Genomic DNA, 19,608 nt, shown 5'->3' with positions numbered 1-19,608 from the left:
CCCAGGACGGTGCCTGGTTGGCCAATAGTTTCAAGGTAAGTCCCTCTGCCCTGCACTTGTGAAGACACACACTCTGGTGGCTGCTTCACGGCCCCTCACAGATTCTCTCCTTCCTGGTCATACCTGACCCCTGCTGATGCTGGAGGCGTGACCCACACAGGCCCAACAAGGGCTCTGTTGCAGAGCCACACTCCAACCTCTAGTCTGCTTGAGGGCAACACTGCACTCACTCCCAACACACAGAATGGAATGGTCATTGGACAACTAGGAAGCAACTCACTGCAGCTAGGCCAAAGACATTCATTTGCATTCTCCATGTTTATTTCCATCAGTATCATCTACTTCCAAAGAATAGCAAGGGGGGCAACAAGATGATTCATCAGGGAGCGGGGCCACCAAGCCTGACAACCTGAGCTTAGTCCCTGGTACCCACATGGTGGAAAGAGAACAAATCCCCACACGTTGTCTTCTGAACCCCCAGACATATGCTATGGCATGTTTTCCCATCCCCCACACAATAAATATGTGTAATTAAAAAAAAAAGCAAGAAACAATTCTACTTGCTCAGCCTAGTCTGCGGTCAGGGCTTCAGGTGAAGTGAGAGGATCTCAGGAATACAGTGGCACTTGACCCACTCCACATCTGTCTGCTGCCATGCCCTGGGTGCCAGAAGGCTATCCATCTGGTCCATACCCAGGAAGAACCAACCAAAGGCTGTTTAGGAACAGTCCTGTAACCTAGCTGTAGAAAAACCCAGCAAGAGACTTGAGAAAACACATCACAATCTCAGAGGTCTCTTAGCCATCAGTGAGTTTTCTGACAGCAGTCTAGAAATGTAAATGAAAAGAAGTTGCTTTGGTTAGCGTTGAAAACTTACATTTAATAAAAGACTCACTTTGTATGAGGAATTTAGAATTCATAGAAACTCTGATTTGCAACCTTGAATTTTAAGTACAGACTTTACTGATCTAAGAGCACAGAACACTTACATTTTAAGATCAAGGTATCTGCCACCATTTGGTATGGGATGTGGCCTATAGCTCACTGTGCCCACAGCACTTGGAATGAAGAGGCAGGGGTGAGGCAGGGTGAGCAAGGGCTGAGGTAAGCTTGCACAGCAGAGGTGGGTGGAGGAGGGCAGTTGCAGCAGCAGGGTAGGAGGAAAAGTGCACAGGAGGGCTAGCTGAGGGGGACAGGAGACCGAGTCCCCAGCTCTCTGCAGACCACCCTGCTTCCATTAGGGAGCCCGCTTCCCAGTCTGGATGGAAAACCGGCAGTGGCAGAGTTAGGGATGCAGACCTGGAGGCCGAAGGGGAACAGCAGAGCCAGGGATTCCCTCTCCTAGACTGTCCTCTTCCCAATGAAGTCTCTCTTCACTATGCTGGGTCCCTGTACCTGAGGAAGAAGCCTACTTGGAGCAGAATCGTTGAAAAGCAAGAGGAACGCAAAGAAGAGCTGCATTCGACCATTCACAACGACAGAATTTATAGGCAGAAATAAATGTAGGACTTAGTTCTGTTCAGTTGTTGTTTGTGGCAGACCTTATACTTTCTACGTAGGACAAGTACTCAGCAATAATCACTTCTTCATCCTCCAGAGTGGAGTCCAGGTAGTCCTCCTCATGCTCTGGAATGTCCTCCAGGATTTCGTTGACGGCCTCTGTCTCCATGTCTTCATCTGTTGAGGCACTAGAGGTCCCTGCAGTGAAAACACCACGGGGATAAGCAGATCACAGGAGGAGAGGTGCCCTGGACTGTGCCTTTGTAGCCACCTCCGTCCTGGCAGAACACCGTCCTGGCAGAACCCAGGGATGCCCTCGGCTGCTATGGGATGGTCTGTATGTCAAATGTGTTGCTGATTGGTCAATAAATAAACCACTGATTGGTCAGTGGCCAGGCAGGAAGTATAGGCGGGACTAACAGAGAGGAGAATTGAGAGAACAGGAAGCTGGGTGAGAGAGACACACTGTCAGGACAAGGAAGATGTAAAGTACCGGTAAGCCACAAGCCACGTGGCAAGGTATAGATTTATAGAAATGGATTAATTTAAGCTGTAAGAACAGTTAGCAAGAAGCCAGCCACGGCCATACAGTTTGTAACCAATATAAGTCTCTGTGTTTATTTGGTTGGGTCTGAGCGGCTGTGGGACTGGTGGGTGTCAGAGATTTGTCCTGACTGTGGGCCAGTCAGGAAAACTCTAGCTACACTTGGCCTCCAGGTTAGCCTCTGCCTTAGGATCACAGCTGCCCTTAGCTCAAACTCAGCAGAATGCAGCCATCAGGGAGCATCCAGACCTCAGGCCTACCTGCAGAGTCAGATGGGGATGTGGATGGTGTGGAGGAGGAGGAGTCCTCTCCTGAGAACCGCAGGTCTGGAGGAAGGCTTCCTCCGTGGTGCGCAAGGGTCTGAGCTGCCAGCTGGACATTGCCTCCAAACACCCTTAGCGCGGCTTCAGCCACCACTTTGTCGAATCCCATGTACACCAGCTAGGAGAGATCACAGGGTTAGGACTGTGGCCATGCGCTCAGCTCACACTGCCCTGTGGACCCCATCCATGTTCTCACACCTCACAGCACAGCTAGGACAACTTTGCTTTCTAGGTAAGTATGATTAAAGAATGCTGCCTGCATCTTTCTAGGTAAGTATGATTAAAGAAAGCTGCCTGCATCTTTCTAGGTAAGTATAAAGAAAGCTGCCTGCATCTTTCTAGGTAAGTATAAAGAATGCTGCCTGCATCTTTCTAGGTAAGTATGATTAAAGAATGCTGCCTGCATCTTTCTAGGTAAGTATAAAGAAAGCTGCCTGCATCTTTCTAGGTAAGTATAAAGAAAGCTGCCTGCATCTTTCTAGGTAAGTATAAAGAAAGCTGCCTGCATCTTTCTAGGTAAGTATAAAGAAAGCTGCCTGCATCTTTCTAGGTAAGTATAAAGAAAGCTGCTGTGGGATGGTCTGTATGTCAAGTGTGTTGCTGATTGGTCAGTAAATAAATCACTGATTGGCCATTGGCTAGGCAGGAAGTATAGGCGGGACAAGGAAAAGAATTCTGGGAAGTGGAAGGCTGAGAGAGAGACACTGCCAGCCGCCATCAGGACAAGGAAGATGTAAAGTACCGGTAAGCCACAAGCCACGTGGCAAAGTAAAGATTAATAGAAATGGGCTAAATATAAGAGTAAGAGCTAGACAATAACAGGCCTGAGCTAATGGCCAAGCAGTTTAAATAATGTAAGAGTCTGTGTGTTTATTTTATAAATGGGCTCTGAGACTGGCCGGACTTGGTGGCGGGAGTTGGAGAGAAATTCTCCAGCAACAAATGGCGTCCAACGTGGTGGCAAGAGTTTCCACCTAAAAACTTAGAAAAAAGATTCTAAAACGGACCTAAAAACAGCTTCCTAATTGTCTCTCTCAAATGAGCGGCAGCTGCCAGTTTGAGCTACTGGCGGGTTCCTGGCGTGCATGCTCCACCTGCAGTATGGCGGGAATGAGGCCTCTGCAAGTAGCACATTAAACTGTGTGGTGAATTTAGCCTTTGCTAGTACAAAACAAAAAAAGAGGTTTCTGGGCTACACGCTACTTTGGTAAAAGTGTAGACCCACTATTTCTGAGAGTTATGGCTCCCAGAGCTGGCGGAAAGCGGACCGCCGCCATGTTGGGAAGCTGAAGTGGGCGGAGCCAGCAGCCACTGCGCCGTTTCAGGCTTAGAAGGCTGCACTTTAAAGCAATAGGCTCAAGCTAATATAAAAAAAAAGCCACGTAAAGATGACTACCACACAGAGAATCTGGATTATGTTCTCTTTGATATTCGTAACTGCAGAAAAACATTTGATTGTAAAAGCTGTTGAGTTATGCCAAAATGTATATTTTAAAGGTACCTTGACTTCAAAATTTGGATATAAGGATATGTTGCTTTGGAAAAGAGTCTCTGCTCTTGTTTCCACAGAAAGCCAGAGACTATGGATTTGTTCCAGATTAAGATACATCAGGTTTGACCAGCCAAGACCCCCTGAAAGGTCTCCAGTGACACCATGGCCCAGATGATTCAACATCCAGAATGGTTTCAAGGCAACTGGCTCAGACGATACAGCCTCATGGACTACTCCATGATCCTAAAATTTTCTTCGTGTCCCCATAAGATACAGCGCCCCCCTCCAGCAGGAAGTAGTAAGAGAAGCTACGCCCAAATTCCCAAATATACCAAGCTGGCTTTAGAGATGGAATTGGCTCACTCCCCCTCTAAACCCAGACATATTGCTCAAAGAAAAAAAAATGGTTAAGAGATTCTTGTGTCCCAAATCAGAAGAGCCCTCTGGTGTGGGACAGAGAAAAAACAATATTTTTATTTAAATCAGGTTGATTATAAATACAATCTCTTTCTAAAGAAAAAAAGGGGATAGTTTAGATATGATAGGATGAAAGGGTAGATTAATGAACCTACTTTTAAAGAGTAACAACTTGTTTAAAATGTTTTACATCGCTATAGATTTTAGTTTATTGATACAAATTTAAACTTAATTTTGTTATACTGTATATATATTTCTATTCTTGTTTGAGGTATTATGTTTATGTAACTCATTTAAAATTGTAATGGATAATTAAAAAATAGATTAATAATTAGTCATCTATGATAATCATATTTGTAGCCATGTTAGTTAAGTCTTTTAGGTATACATAGTTATATTTCAGATAGATAGGTAGTCTTCAAACACTTCAAAGACCTACAGAATATGGCATTTAAAATGTTTTAAAAATTTAGACTTTCTGGACAATGAGACATGTCTGCTCCTGACAGCACCGATTTACTTCAGAGAGGAGGATGGGCATCGAAGACATTCCATATGGAGTTTATCTTCACCTTGACAAAAATAGCCATTTGGGCAAGAAACTGTTCTTGCCTGGACTGCCTGATCAACTGGACATGCAGGACCCATACAAAGGTGACCACTGAACTTTGCTTGACAAAATGGTCCTTCAGGTTCCTGCTTTGCAGAGAAAACTGCCAGACATTCTACAGGACACAGAGAAAAGTGAATAAGAGACTCTAGGCCTGTGGGCTGAAGACAGATGCCCCAACTTTACAAGAGAACTTTGAATGACTGTCCAAGCTGCCAGCTGTCTCTGTCTACCCTACAAGACTCCTAAAAGTTGCTTATATCCTTCTCCATTTCTCAGGTAGTAGTATATCCTTCTGAGGTCTTTGATGTGGTTAAAGACTAGATACTTACAATTTTCCTTAGTTATAATAAAAGATAAGTTAGATATAAAACCTTAAACTTACAAATATAAGATAGATAGGATCTCTTCTTTAATATTGTAACTGTAATTCTTGCTTGATAATTGTTTTGTTATATGTAATTTTACTATGTTAAAGTTAAAACCTTCCTTTTTAAGAAAAGAAAAAGGGGAAGTGCTGTGGGATGGTCTGTATGTCAAGTGTGTTGCTGATTGGTCAGTAAATAAATCACTGATTGGCCATTGGCTAGGCAGGAAGTATAGGCGGGACAAGGAAAAGAATTCTGGGAAGTGGAAGGCTGAGAGAGAGACACTGCCAGCCGCCATCAGGACAAGGAAGATGTAAAGTACCGGTAAGCCACAAGCCACGTGGCAAAGTAAAGATTAATAGAAATGGGCTAAATATAAGAGTAAGAGCTAGACAATAACAGGCCTGAGCTAATGGCCAAGCAGTTTAAATAATGTAAGAGTCTGTGTGTTTATTTTATAAGTGGGCTCTGAGACTGGCCGGACTTGGTGGCGGGAGTTGGAGAGAAATTCTCCAGCAACAGAAAGCTGCCTGCATCTTTCTAGGTAAGTATAAAGAATGCTGCCTGCATCTTTCTAGGTAAGTATAAAGAATGCTGCCTGCATCTTTCTAGGTAAGTATGATTAAAGAATGCTGCCTGCATCTTTCTAGGTAAGTATAAAGAATGCTGCCTGCATCTTTCTAGGTAAGTATAAAGAATGCTGCCTGCATCTTTCTAGGTAAGTATGATTAAAGAATGCTGCCTGCATCTTTCTAGGTAAGTATGATTAAAGAATGCTGCCTGCATCTTTCTAGGTAAGTATGATTAAAGAAAGCTGCCTGCATCTTTCTAGGTAAGTATAAAGAATGCTGCCTGCATCTTTCTAGGTAAGTATGATTAAAGAATGCTGCCTGCATCTTTCTAGGTAAGTATGATTAAAGAATGCTGCCTGCAACTTTTGCCCTTTCTGACAAGTCCCTCCCTCTGCAGCCCCAGAGACACCAGGCCATGCAGAAGGGGCTCTGAAGACCTGGGTTCAACAGGTGCTAGGCACTCACTCACCTCAGGACCGGCCACCTTGGTGCTGAAAGCAGGTGTCATGAAAATCTAACTGTGAGTACCACACGTTAAACGTCCACAATGCGTGGGACATGCTAAAGTGCGATGTCAAGTGTGGATGAAGTCTCCACACTTGGAGGTGGGTTGAGTTTCATAGGACACAAGGACAACCTCTCAGGTCCCAGGCAGAGAAAGAGGACTGATGTAGACAGTGGAACACGGACAGAGGCAACTGAGAAATGAGGGCAAAGGTACCTTCTGCTGCAGTCCATCTTGTGCACTTTTCAGAGGACAGAATCTCACTATGTAGCCCGGGCCTGGAACTCACTATGGAGATCAGGCTGGCCTTGAACTCAAAGACCCACTTGCCTCTGTCTCCAGATGCTGAGACTAAAGGTATGTACTACCATGCCATCCCCTTTCCCTTCTACAGAAGCACCTCTCACTCAGAACCCCTCTCCCCACATCCACCCGACGTCCTCCCAGGGATTGCTGCCATCCTGCTGCCATCCTGCTGCCATCCTACTCACCCCAGGCAGCCCCGCCCGAGGGAAGGTGCACCGCCTGTCACTCACTTGGTCGATGCTCTCCTGGGAAGGACTTGTTTGACGACTGTTGTTTTCAGGGTCTAAATCCTGTAGCCACCACATGAGGGGGTTACTGAGGAGAATCTGAAAGCACAGGAACGGCCTTTATTCACCTAACTACCAGCCACGCAGACTACCATCTCTCACATGCAGGCACACAGCTCCTGCCCCTGTGCATCCACCTGTCTATCACTGTTCTGTGGCACCCGAGGGCGGCACCCGAGGGCGGCACCCGAGGGCGGCACCCGAGGGCAGCATCTGACCTGTAGCACAGAGCTTACTGTGCCTCTTGACCAAAGAAAGGCCACTGCTGCTCTGTTACTTTGGGGATTTCTTTAAAAAGCCCCTTTGCCAAGAGCTACCACAAAAAATAAAACCAGATATAAAAACAAACAGTTTATTCAAAAACTTCAACTGAACCGTGACCAGTCCCTTGAGTGGGACAGTACAGCCGCTGACATTAGACTCTAGTCAAAAGAAAGAAGCCCAGGCCAGGTGCCAGGGCCATCCATCATTCTGGCTATGCTGGAAGAAGACAGAACTGGCTGCACTTGCAACCCCGTCTACACAGACGTAGGAGGGAAGTCCACAAGAAGGCTGCGGAAGGAGTCAGCCTGGAGGCAGGCCAGTGGGGTGCATCCAGCTGCTCAGACTGAAGCCTGGAAGCATTACCTTCAGGGCATCGTCCAGGTTGCCTCTGGCCTGGTGAAGGGCCTGTTTGGCGGCATGTGTGGAGTAGCCCATTCCTTTCAAACAGTTGATATTTTCCAGACGACGTCTCCTCTTCTCCTTCTCCTCCTTCCTTATTTGAGCCAGTTCCTTTAGGAAAACAAGTCCCTCTGAGTTAGGGATGGAGGCAGCGCAGGAAGCTGGGGTTCTGCTCTGCAGGGTGTCTCGGTCTCTGGGCTGGTGAACAACCAAACAGAGGGACCTCTCTCTACCTATCCTTGCTGAGAGAAGTGGCAAGAGGACTGGGCTAGGGTTGGGCTCTGAGGTCAGGAGTAGAAACACAGGATCAGCCCAGCACCTCATGAACCCAGAGACCAGCACGCAGCATAAGAACAGGCAGGTTCCTATGTGCTGGGGGTTGGAGGCCCCACAGGTATGCAGCTACAGTATCATGTCAGAAGAGTTTCCTGCCAGAGTGAAAGGTCATCTCAGCCTCTGGTCACTTACCTGGGGATTCCTATCAAGGGGCTAGGAACATCACTTTGGGTAGGGTTGCCTAGCACGACACCCTGGTTCTGTCCCTCACATCAGGAGAAGGAAGGACTTAGTTCATTTAGTTCTTTGACAAATGCAGACCCAGAGCCGCAGGAATCGAGGCAGCAGCTCCCACCTCACACTTTAAGCTCCCATAGGAGCGCCTCTTGTGGCACCCCAAGAGTATCTTCCCAACATCTCCTGCCCTGGCCAGCTCCCAGATGAGATCCGCATGGTATCAGCCCACACCAGCCTCAGTGAGCGGTTCGGGGGCAGCTGACTCCAGAGCAAGAAGGACTGGTGGGCATTCAGGGTGTGATTGGACGACACAAAGGGGAGGGCAGACCAGGTCCTTGGCAGCATGAGTGACCACCAACTCACCTAACCTATCACCCTGTCCAGGGCTTTTTCTCTGAAGATCACTTAATTCAGAAGTGCATATATGTATGACATCTAAGTGTTCGCACACATACATGTATACACGCTCATTTACATTTGTGGTGTTAGGACCCAATGTCTTATGCAACCCAATCATTCTGCAATATTTTTTATTCCATCTTAATTACTGTGTCTCTCCCTCTGTGTGTGTGTGTGTGTGTGTGTGTGTGTGTGTGTGTGTGTGTGTTTGTGTGTGTTGCGCACACATGGGCCCAGGGGATCAAACGCAGATCACTGGGCTTGCCTGCAAGCTTGACCCTGATGCTATCTCACCTCACTGCCCTCCCCACTACACTTTCAAAGGCAGTCTCTGAACCAGACACCTCACGGTAAATGAGAACCACCTTTGCCAGTGGCATCACGGGCAGCCATGGGTACAACTGAATTATATCACTATATCATGAGAATGACTCGTGAACTACTGAGCATTACACCATGTTTTCAGAAAGTACTTGAAAACAGAGGCTCTCCACTGAAGTCGTGTGGTGACGACGGAGCAGTAGGAAGGTGGAAATGCGATGTTCGCAAGGCTTGCTTCCTGCTGCTGAACTAGACAGCGCACAGCGCCAGCTTCCCTGACCTGTCCCTGACTCCTCAGCGAGGCCCAGGGATGACATTAGAACAACAGATGAGGGCTGACAGTCCTGCTGACAGGTCATTACACACCTAACCCGGGTCCATTCCCACAATGACTAGTGTCTCCTGCCCCTTCTGTGGCCCACGGGCTGCTATGCTTCAGGGTTCCCTAGGAAATGGGATCCACACAAAAAGAGTGTCCAGCCTTGAGAAGATGGACACCTGTCACCAGCTCTCTCTGACCTCAAGTTCTTGGATGTACAACAGGCTGGGTATGACAAGGTCCCTTCCTTCCAGCTCTAGAATTCCAAAACTTCCTTTTGTGAGCTTGTTATAAATGACTGCAGCTTTTAAGACCTCTTTTCTATCATCTGACATGTTTCCAGGCAAGAAGGCAATCCTAAACTATCATAGTGGCCTCACAGGCTGTTTACAGTCACCTTTGAAATAGCTTCCAGAAATACACTCTGGTGGGGATGCAGCCTTGTTGGTAAACAGTTGCCCAGCATCCTTGACGCTCCAGGTCTCCTCCCCAGCACTGCAGAAAACAGGGTGTGGTGAATGCCAGTAATCCTAGCCCTCACAGTTACTAGCAAGGAGAACCAGAAGTTCAAGGTTACCCTTGGCTTTACCACTAGTTAGAGGCCAACCTGGACTACATGAGCCCCTGTCTCAAACAAAGGGGGGGAAGGCAATGTATTCCTGCCCTCCTGATTCTTGTTCACACCTCTTCTGGCATTCTCTCTGGTCTTTCCCTACCCAGTTCAGAAAAGAAATTGTACTGTTTTTGTTTCTTAACCTTTTCAAAGGGTCCAAGCCTCATGGGCACTGAAGAGAGAAGTGAGAACTTACCTCTCTACGGTTGGAAATGTGAGTGGCTGCATGGTCCACGTTCCCATCACAAGCCCGCAGGCCAAGCCGGGCTTCCTGGGCAGTGAACCCCAACTGCAGCAAGTTGTGAACTTTTGACGGATCGATGTACAGCTCTTTAAAGAGCTGGCGTGCCTATCAACAGGAAATAACAGAAGACTCATGCAACAGCAACAACATCAAAGCTTAGCAATGCTAAAGCCCCTAAGTCAGGCCACCAATGTGAACTACTGTGTGGGAGAGTATGATGGAGGTGAGTTTGTCTAACCTATCCACCGTCAGGAAGGAAAACAGACAACACTATCTCTGCCTGCAGAGCCAACCAAGTGGGCAGGCTGAGTACTGCAGGAGTGCCAGAGCGACTGCAATACATTCCTGAGTTTAGCTGGCTGCGGTGGTGCATGTCTGTAATCCCAGCAATCAGGAGGTAAAGGCCATCTGGGCTGACAGCAAGACCCTGTCTCAAAACAAAAAGAAAAAAATCCACGGAATCTGAGCTGCACATATCATCTATCACTCTCTGTAAACGGAGGCAGAGCTTTTCTTTTGTCCCAACCACCTTATCACAAAAAACACACAGCAGCTTATATTAATTATAAATGCTTGGCCGATGGTTCAGACTTATCACTTACTAGCTCTTACATTTAAACTAACCCATTTCTATTAATCTATGTATTGCCATGTGGCTTTACTGGTCCTCTGGCATCTTGGTTCTTAGGCATCTGGCTCGAATCTCCCCAACTCTATCCCTCTTCCTCTAAGTCCTCAGTTTGATTGTTCTACCTAACATTATCCAGCCTTGCCATAGGCCAAAACTGCTTTATCATCAACCAATGAGAGCAACACACATTCAGAGTAGAGAAGGACCATCCCACAGCATTTCCCCCTTTCTGTCTAATCAAAAAGGAAGGTTTTAACCTTGTAGCTGGGCTGGTTGGTGGTTTCTATGTCAATTGCACGTAGTCTCTTCTTCATGTAAAGGTCTGCTCTGACTCTCTGGCCCTCTCTGCTGGTGGCAGAGGTACCAGCAGGAACAATGAATGGAGCCAAAGCCTATAGAACTCTGGCCTGGCCTGCTCACCTCAAGATGCTAGATAGCAGGGCAGAAACTTTACCCAATTAAGGCGATTGTCATTTTGAAGCGTCCTTATTGCAGCATCTTGCCTGAACCCTAACAGATACAAGTGTTCATACTGTATGTGAGGGAGAGGATGGAAGGAAGGTGCAGGGCCCTGAAGGGTCAGTCTGAGCATGATTCACAGAGCACTCCACTGCCAGTCACAGAGGCGCAGGTGAGGGCAGACCCAGCGGCCTTTCTTACCTTGTTGAGATAGTCCCGAGCCTCCTCTCCATTTCCACTGTGATAGTTTCGAATCCCTTGAAGCAAGTAGAGTCTTAAAAACAACACCTTCTCTTTCCCACAGTTTCCCTGAAGTCATTGGGAGAAAAAGAATAAGCTGTCTTATTTCTAATTAAAGGGTAGCACTCTCACTGATGTGACCATCCCGTGTCTCCACAGGAGCAAAGCGGCAACACTAGAGTGTCCATGGCATCATTGCTGTCATCGGGAAGATTCCCAAGCACTGCCTCTTCCACATGGAAGGAACCAGTCACAACACCTGTCTCCAACCGCTACAGGCCATGAATAAGTCAGTGGCTCTCTCCGGGTTGGAGTGACTGAGTGCAGGGGTCTGTAATCAGTAAACTGACTTTAAAAACCTCCACAGAAGCAGTGAGACTAAGCTGCACAGGTGGTGCATACTGTAATCCCAGAACTCTGGAGGCTGAAGCAAGAGGATTAGGAGTTCAGGGGCAGCCTGGGCTACATGAGACTGTCTCAAAACAACAAAATAAAATAAAACCCAGATGGACTAATTAAACACTTAATACCTGCTAAAGCCTTGGTTTACAAAGGGGATATTTTACACTGCTGCCCAGATGAATCACCTCTGCCAGCAGTTTCCACATCTGGACAGGATAAATGTGCCCACAGAAGTGGGTTCAGAAAACCAATCACAGTTACGTACTTTTATGTGGACCAGTCTCTGGTGATTCTCTCCATAACAGTTTTTAAAGCACTTCTGGGCCAAGTTCAGCTTCTTCTCTGCATCATCGAGGCACTCCAGTTGTTCCAGGCGGAAGTAGCACCACACGATATCCAGCTGAAGAACCGCGTAGTTGTCCACAGTGTCCAGCAGCTCTTTGCACTCACTGCAAGAAAAGGAAGCCATCAACGCGGAGCCCTTCAGCCCTTGTGGGGTCCCCAGAAAGCTTTCCAGCTCTTGCTGAATTTCTAGGATTAACTAAAAGGATATTTATTTAAAATATGGATCCTTGTAACTGTTGCCTTGCTTGCTGACCTTGACCTTGATATCTTCCCTATGCTAATTCCCTGCCTGGTTCCACCCTCCTGAATGCTTACGGGAAGTTCCTTGTCTGTGTATCCTGCATAATGGGCGTTAACAGCTTAGATGCAAGATTGTAAAACATATGCCGGGCGGTGGTGGCACACGCCTTTAATCCCAGCACTCGGGAGGCAGAGGCAGGCGGATCTTTGTGAGTTCGAGGCCAGCCTGGTCTCCAAAGCGAGTTCCAGGAAAGGCGCAAAGCTACACAGAGAAACCCTGTCTCGAAAAGAAAAAAAAAAAAAAAAAAAAAAAAAGATTGTAAAACATCGGTAGCGAAACTTCTGCCCTCCGGGGTTCTCCCATTGTGCTGTAAACCTGTATTTAAGACCTCCTCCCTCCTTCAATAAACGGCATTTGGCATTAAAAAAATTAAAAAGGGGCTGGAGAGATGGCTCAGAGGTTAAGAGCACTGGCTGCTGGTTGCTCTTCCAGAGGTCCTGAGTTCAATTCCCAGCAACCACATGATGGCTCACAACCACCTGTAATGAGATCTGGTGCCCTCTTCTGGCCTGCAGGGATACATGCAGACAGAACACTGTATACATAATAAATAAATACATCTTAAAAAAAAATTTGGTTAAAAAAATTAAAAAGTCTGTTTGCCAGTATTTTATTGAGTATTTTTGCATCAATGTTCATGAGGGAGATCGGTCTGTAGTTCTCTTTCTTTGTTGTATCCTTGTTTGGTTTGGGAATCAGGGTAATTGTAGCCTCATAGAAGGAGTTTGGTAATGTTCCTTCTGTTTCTATTGTATGGAACAATTTAGAGAGTATTGGTATTAACTCTTCTTTGAAGATCTGGTAGAATTCTGCACTGAAACCATCTGGTCCTGGGCTTTTTTTGGTTGGGAGACTTTTAATGACTGTTTCTATTTCGTTAGGGGTTATTGGACTATTTAAATAGTTTATCTGGTCTTGATTTAATTTAGGTATGTGGTACCTATCCAGAAAAGATACCCCCACAACAGACTGCTGGCAATGGTCGAGCGACAATCCGAACTGACCTACTCTGGTGATGGGATGGCCAAACACCCTAATTGTCGTGCTAGAAACCTCATCCAACTACTGATGGACCTGGAGGCAGAGATCCATGACTAGGCCCCAGGTGGATCTCTGGGAGTCCAATTAGCGAGAATGAGGAGGGTTTATATGAGAGAGAATTGTTGAGACCAAGGTCGGATAAAGCACAGAGACAAATAGCCAAACAAACGGAAACACATGAAATATGAACCAATGGCTGAGGGGTCACCAACTGGATCAGGCCCTCTGAGTGGGTGAGACAGTTGATTGGCCTGATCTGTTTGGGAGGCATCCAGGCAGTGGGACCGGGTCCTGTGCTCATTGCATGAGTTGGCTGTTTGAAACCTGGGGCCTATGCAGGGTCCCTTGGCTCAGCATGGGAGGAGGGGACTGGACCTACCTGGACTGAGTCCACCAGGTTGATCTCAGTTTGTGGGGAAGGCTTTGCCCTGGAGGAGATTGGAATGGGGGGCGGGCTTGGGGGAAGGTGAGGGGGGCGGGAGGGGGGAGAACAAGGGAATCTGTGGCTGATATGTAGAACTGAATTGTATTGCAAAATAAAAAAAAAAAAAAAAAAAAAAAAAAAAAATTAAAAAGGAGAGCTCAGCCCAGAGCAAATGACCACCCCACCCACCCTGCCCCAGGCAAATAAATAAATAAATAAATAAATAAATAAATAAATAAATAAATAAATAAAATAAAAATAAAAATAGCTGGGCGGTGGTGGCGCACGCCTTTAATCCCAGCACTCGGGAGGCAGAGCCAGGTGGATCTCTGTGAGTTCGAGGCCAGCCTGGGCTACCAAGTGAGTTCCAGGAAAGGCGCAAAGCTACACAGAGAAACCCTGTCTCGAAAAACCAAAAAAAAATAATAATAATAAAAAAAATAAAAATAAAAAAATAAAATAAAATAAATGGATCCTTTGAATGGATAAAGGGGAATTAGGGTTCTCAACAGCAGCACAGTGGCATCTCGCCCAGGACATAGTGGCTTCCAGCTCTGGCTGTGAATTACAATCACCAAGACAAAAGAGTCAAAAAAAAGACACAAGAGTCTTTTTCTTTGGAGATGCTGATGCTGAGGACCCAATTAGGGCCAGTGTAACAAAGTTCTCCATGCCAGGAGCTGGAGTCCTATCTCTAAAACCTCCCTGGAGAGTCTAACATGCACGAAAGGTTGACACACAGTTTTAAAGACACCCCCAAAACCCCCACTTTCTAAAAATGCCTCAGCTGATAACAGCTACGATGAGACAGGCATTGCCCAGGAACTTTCTTGTTGGGAAAACAGTCTGGAAAACACCAGGCTAACTTAAATGCCAAGCTGACTCCCGAGGGCCCATGGACAGGCTGAGCCAGACAGAGGGAAAGGATGAAGACACTGCCATGAGCTATTTATCTGTACTTTAAGTTGTGATGATGCTCAGTGCATAGTGCAGACCTGACCTCGAGGCGGGAGAACACCTGTGACCACACAGTTCGCACGGATAACTTCAAAGCTTCACCCATCTGCTTCCACTGGGATGCTGTTAACTATGAGCTTCCTGCTTTGCCTATTAATATGTGCTCAGCCAAGAGCCCAATCTAATGGATGTTGTCATCAGTCCATGAGGCTGTACACAGTCCAGGGGGGCGAGAACATACAGAACAGTGTTTTTGCATGCTTTCTTCCCTGCCTCTTCTAACATTCCTATTCATTATGAATGTCTTTAAAATAAATGCCACACCACTACACACATAGGCCTGGGGAGGCCCAGTGAAAGGGAGTCTTAAAACCTGCAGCTCAGCCTGAAAACTTGACTTGAGAAGAGTCAGAGAGGCTATAGGTGGAGGTCTGCTCTCACATCAAGGGAGATGCCTTGATCTGCACCCTGACAGATTCAGTTTCTGGGACAGAAATGCTGAGCCATTCACAGAATGCAATGGTACTCTGCCACACGTTAACTTCTGAGGCCTGTGAAAAGCTTTTTCAATGCCTTCAGGAAAGCAGCAAGGACAAGGACAGGAATGGCCTCGTTTGAGTCAATATAATCAATAGTGTGACCCAGAATTGAATAAATGTATGGCCAAAACATAAAACCAAAAATATATCAAAGCCCAGGTCTCCTATTAGAGAGCTATGTTTTAGTCTATTAGTTTCAAGAAGTCAAGCTGGGCATGGTGGTATATACCATTAATTCCAGCACCCAGGAGGCAGAGGCAGGCAGATCTCTGTGAGTTTGTCCATCTAGAGGTTCCAGGACAGACAGCTAGGGCTACATAAAGAGACCCTGCCTCAAAACAAACAAACAAACAAACCAATGACTGAATGAGAGAAAAAGAAACCAACATCCACATACTATAGTTTTGAAACTGAATTTGAACCTGATCTTGTCAATTGGAGGGAAAATTTAAAAACAAAAACCTAGCATAAAATTGTGTTTTAAAGTATATTTCTATTAATAATGACTTGGTTTGCGGTTTTAAAAGCTTTGCTATTCAATCAATTTTCATGTTGAAACAGCATTAAAATGGAAGCACTAGAGTCAACTGGAATTAAGATTGGTTAACAGAATTTTTACAGTTATTTTTACTTCTGTGTGTTGTATATATGTGTGTATACATTTGTGTCTATGCAGTGCCCATGGAAACCAGAAAAGGTGTTGAATCCCCTTGAACTGGAGTTACAGGCAGTTGTGGACCACTCAGTATGGATGCTGGGAACTGAACCTAGGTCCTTTGCTGAGGCAGTCAGTGTTCTTAACCACTGAACCATCTCTCCAGCCCAATAGAATGATAAGCTAAGCTTAAGTATCTTTTTTCAACAGAAGTCGGTTACTAGGTCATTCTTTGTTTTCAATGAGGGTCTTCTGCATACCTCCCATGCCACCCACCGTCTCCCCTGCTCAAGCCTTCTTGAACACAGGAATACATCTACTGCTTCAGTGTCCTTGACTACTAATTCGAGCTCTGTGTAGTTTCTGGAGCTGCTTCTGCTGACTGATCTCCCTCTTCATTTTACTGTGGGCTTGTAATTGGGCACAGTTTATTTTGGTTACTGACTATCGAGCCTTCTTAGGGATGCATTAGGGTTATGTGAAACATAACAAGCCTGCTGCTGTTCATGGAAAGCTTTGAGGCTGGGCTGGGTGGGACCAACAGCAGCCTTCTTGGCTTGTGCTGAGACAATACCCTTCCCAAAGCTCCATTCGCTGTACCATGACCACACAGTTCTCTACTCCTGTTGGTGGGGACACAAACTGCTCCTTGTCCTCTGTGGACACAAAGGATTGTACCTGCTACTTCTTTCAGGTGGTCCCTACCCAGAAGTGGGTGGTTTCTTCCCATGGGTATGCTGGTTACCTCACTCCATGGAGACTCAAGAGAAACCTCAAGCACTCTCACTGGCCTCATTGGCAGCTTGGACACCTAGCTCTACCTCAACTCAGGGTAATGCCCTGCCGGCCTTTGCTTGCCCCAAACTGCTGGGGAGCTGTTGATTTCTTCATTTTGCCAGGCTTTTGTAGGTCCATCATATGACAGAGTAAATCCTGTCCTGCTGCTCCATGGGTATGACTCAGTAGTAAAGCATCTGCTTAGCATGCACAAACCCTGGTTGATTCTCAGCACCACACATACACAGAGGCATACACACACAGGCACACATGTATGTACCCACAAAAAAAGGGGGGGGGAACTATTCTTGGCATACTAGCCACTGTACATAAGATGAGTAAAAAGTCATGAAGAAGTTCTGCTTACTTGGGGAGAGGGGAAAAAAATCAGGAAAAAAAATGGAATGCTGGGATTCCCTCCATCAGCACCTGGGCTCCTGCTACAGCTGGCTTTCTTCAAAAAAAAAAAAAAAAAAAAAAAAGAGAAATCACACAAATACATAGATACGTTGACCAGAACGAATAGTTCTCGAGAGGAGAGAGGTAATTATCTACAATATACCTGGAATGTTCCCCAAGGGCCATGCATAACAGCTTGGGCATAAATACGCATGGTCACACTAGAAGTGAGTGGAATCTTTAAGAGTGGAAGGTTTTTATGTCATTGTGAGGTGTCCTTGAAGGGAACTGTGAGAGGCTGGTCTTTCTAGCCAACTGAGATGAACAGTTCAGTTCCTCAGCCACGCACTCACTCTACAAAGCAGTAGAGACAGGAGACATGGCAAGGCAATAGGGCCAGCTAGTTATAGGCTAAACCTCTAATATGGTGAGCCAGTAAACCTTACTCTATAAGCTGATCACCTTGTGCATCCATATTGAGAGCTGCTGGTAGCAAGAGGCCATGAGAGTATACAGCCGGTGACAACTAGTGTTCAGAAGGTCAACCTATCAGAACCAAGGGTTCTGGTTGGAGGAAACCATCACACAAGGCATTGTGGAATTACTGCCTTTTGAATGAATTGGCTGCTTCTTGTTGTAAACCTCTTGTGCAATAACAGCTATGATTCTCCCCATTTACCGTGCGTTTCCATGTAATGTGTTCATGTAATCTCATGATTACATCGCAATCTTATGGGCACACACGATTGTGGATAGTCAAGAAGATGGTTTCTTATTTAACTGTACAATTTTTATGAATAGAAACATACTAAAATATGCTTCATAACTAGGTCTGTTCCATGTGGACTGTAGACACTTAGAGGGCTTACTCTCCATCCTTAGCCACTGACAAGGTAAATATTGGCCAGACAGAGTGTCCTTGTAGAACTTTCACAGAGAGGAATTGTAGGTGCCTGGCCTTGTTGGATCAAAACCCTTCAGAAGAATTATAGGGAACTAGAAGTTACAGTGCAGGTGTCTGGCCTGGGTATATCTTAGTCCTTCAAGAGATCAATAGCACCCATGTTGCCCTAAGCTTCCTCCACCGGCACCTCCCGACTCTGATTCAAAACACAATTATCACTCTGTATTTATTTCTGCACTAGTTTTTAGTGCAAGATTTTAGGCTCAGTAGACTAATTATGTATAGGTAATGAGTTTCAGGTGATTAACAGAAAAGGGCTGTTAACTGACTAACCATGTCTGGATATTATTAATCACATAAAATAGAACATGTATTCTTTGCCTTTTCCTTAAATCTCTCATTGGTTTAATTTCTTCCCCTGTAACCCTTGTAGCTATCCCTTTAAGAGATAGCCAGAACTTTTTACAACCCACAGCTGTTGTCAGTCACCAATTAAGCTGACCAAATCTTGCCAAGTGTGGCTCTTATCAGAATGCTTGTCCCTGAGAGTTTACTTTGTAGTTTTTACTAACAAGTTGTTAATGAACGGATATGTATGTATGTATATATGTATGTATGTATATGTATGTATGTATATATATGTGTATGTCTGTATATGTTTGTCTGTATATGTATGCTTGAGGGGAGAACAAGGGAAGAAGAACTAAGATAGAACAGTGAGAGAACAGCAGGAGAAGGTGCAGAGAGGAGCTAAGTATGAGGACAGAAAAGAAGCTGTGTAGCTAGAATTGACTTAGAAGAATAGAGTGAATGGACTCAGATTAATTTCTTCGCCGCTTGGTAGCGTCTATTCTGGACCTTAGGAGAAATCTCCACCTGCAGGTACCAGTGGGGAATTTGATACATTCATGACCATAAAGGAAAGATGACTATCTATACCTTAAAAGCACTATAGTTATTATTTATTACACCTGCTACTTAATGATTTATTGATATATCATGAACTGATGACATGGTTGTTTTAATGAGGGATCTGACATCTGAAAATCACTTAAATGATTTGTCCAGGGAGAAAAGGTTGAAAAAGGCTCACAAAGAAGAATCCAGACTATTTCTTGGCACCCACTAAAGCCAGACTATGAGCCTATGTAAGTTCACTACAGCAGTCTCTCCCTCCACACGTATTTGAAATCTTCTCTACTAACAAGGTAGGAACAACTATGCAAAGATGTGAAAACTTTTCCTCAATTGTAATGACTCAGATTTCAGCCTCTAGTGTTCGCATCAGCAGAGAAGCAGCACATATACAGAGACAGAGGGACACAGCAAGACCCTGAAGCCAGACCACCTTCTCACTCTCCCCAGCCTTGCTCCCTCTCCTTCCAACATCTGGGACAATAAATCTCTTTTTCGTATAAGTTAGCCCGAGGTTTACACATTTAAGACCCAACAGCACTGACCTTTGCAACTAGAAAATGATAAACATCTGTATTCATTTCTTGACATATGGATGATTGTCATGGGAATTCACCAAACAC

The 19,608-nt window shown here is 45.6% G+C and overlaps 1 protein-coding gene across 1 annotated transcript in view; it reads right to left on the bottom strand.

Annotated features, from left to right (window-relative positions):
- Positions 1-1,460: 1,460 nt before the first annotated feature.
- The window catches only part of Nub1 (negative regulator of ubiquitin like proteins 1), a 38,134-nt gene continuing 19,986 nt past the window's right edge, over positions 1,461-19,608 (bottom strand). The window contains exons 9-15 of the mRNA XM_059257741.1: positions 11,994-12,177; positions 11,288-11,395; positions 9,949-10,101; positions 7,552-7,698; positions 6,868-6,963; positions 2,305-2,485; positions 1,461-1,698 (exon numbers count right to left, since the gene is read on the bottom strand). Of these exons, the coding sequence (XP_059113724.1) occupies positions 1,520-1,698; positions 2,305-2,485; positions 6,868-6,963; positions 7,552-7,698; positions 9,949-10,101; positions 11,288-11,395; positions 11,994-12,177 (1,048 nt within the window). The 3' untranslated portion in view covers positions 1,461-1,519. The remainder of the gene's footprint in view (positions 1,699-2,304; positions 2,486-6,867; positions 6,964-7,551; positions 7,699-9,948; positions 10,102-11,287; positions 11,396-11,993; positions 12,178-19,608) is intronic.

Source organism: Peromyscus eremicus, chromosome 3 (assembly GCF_949786415.1).
Source record: "Peromyscus eremicus chromosome 3, PerEre_H2_v1, whole genome shotgun sequence".
NCBI classification, from domain to species: domain Eukaryota; kingdom Metazoa; phylum Chordata; class Mammalia; order Rodentia; family Cricetidae; genus Peromyscus; species Peromyscus eremicus.
This window is presented reverse-complemented; position numbering and strand designations above follow the sequence as displayed.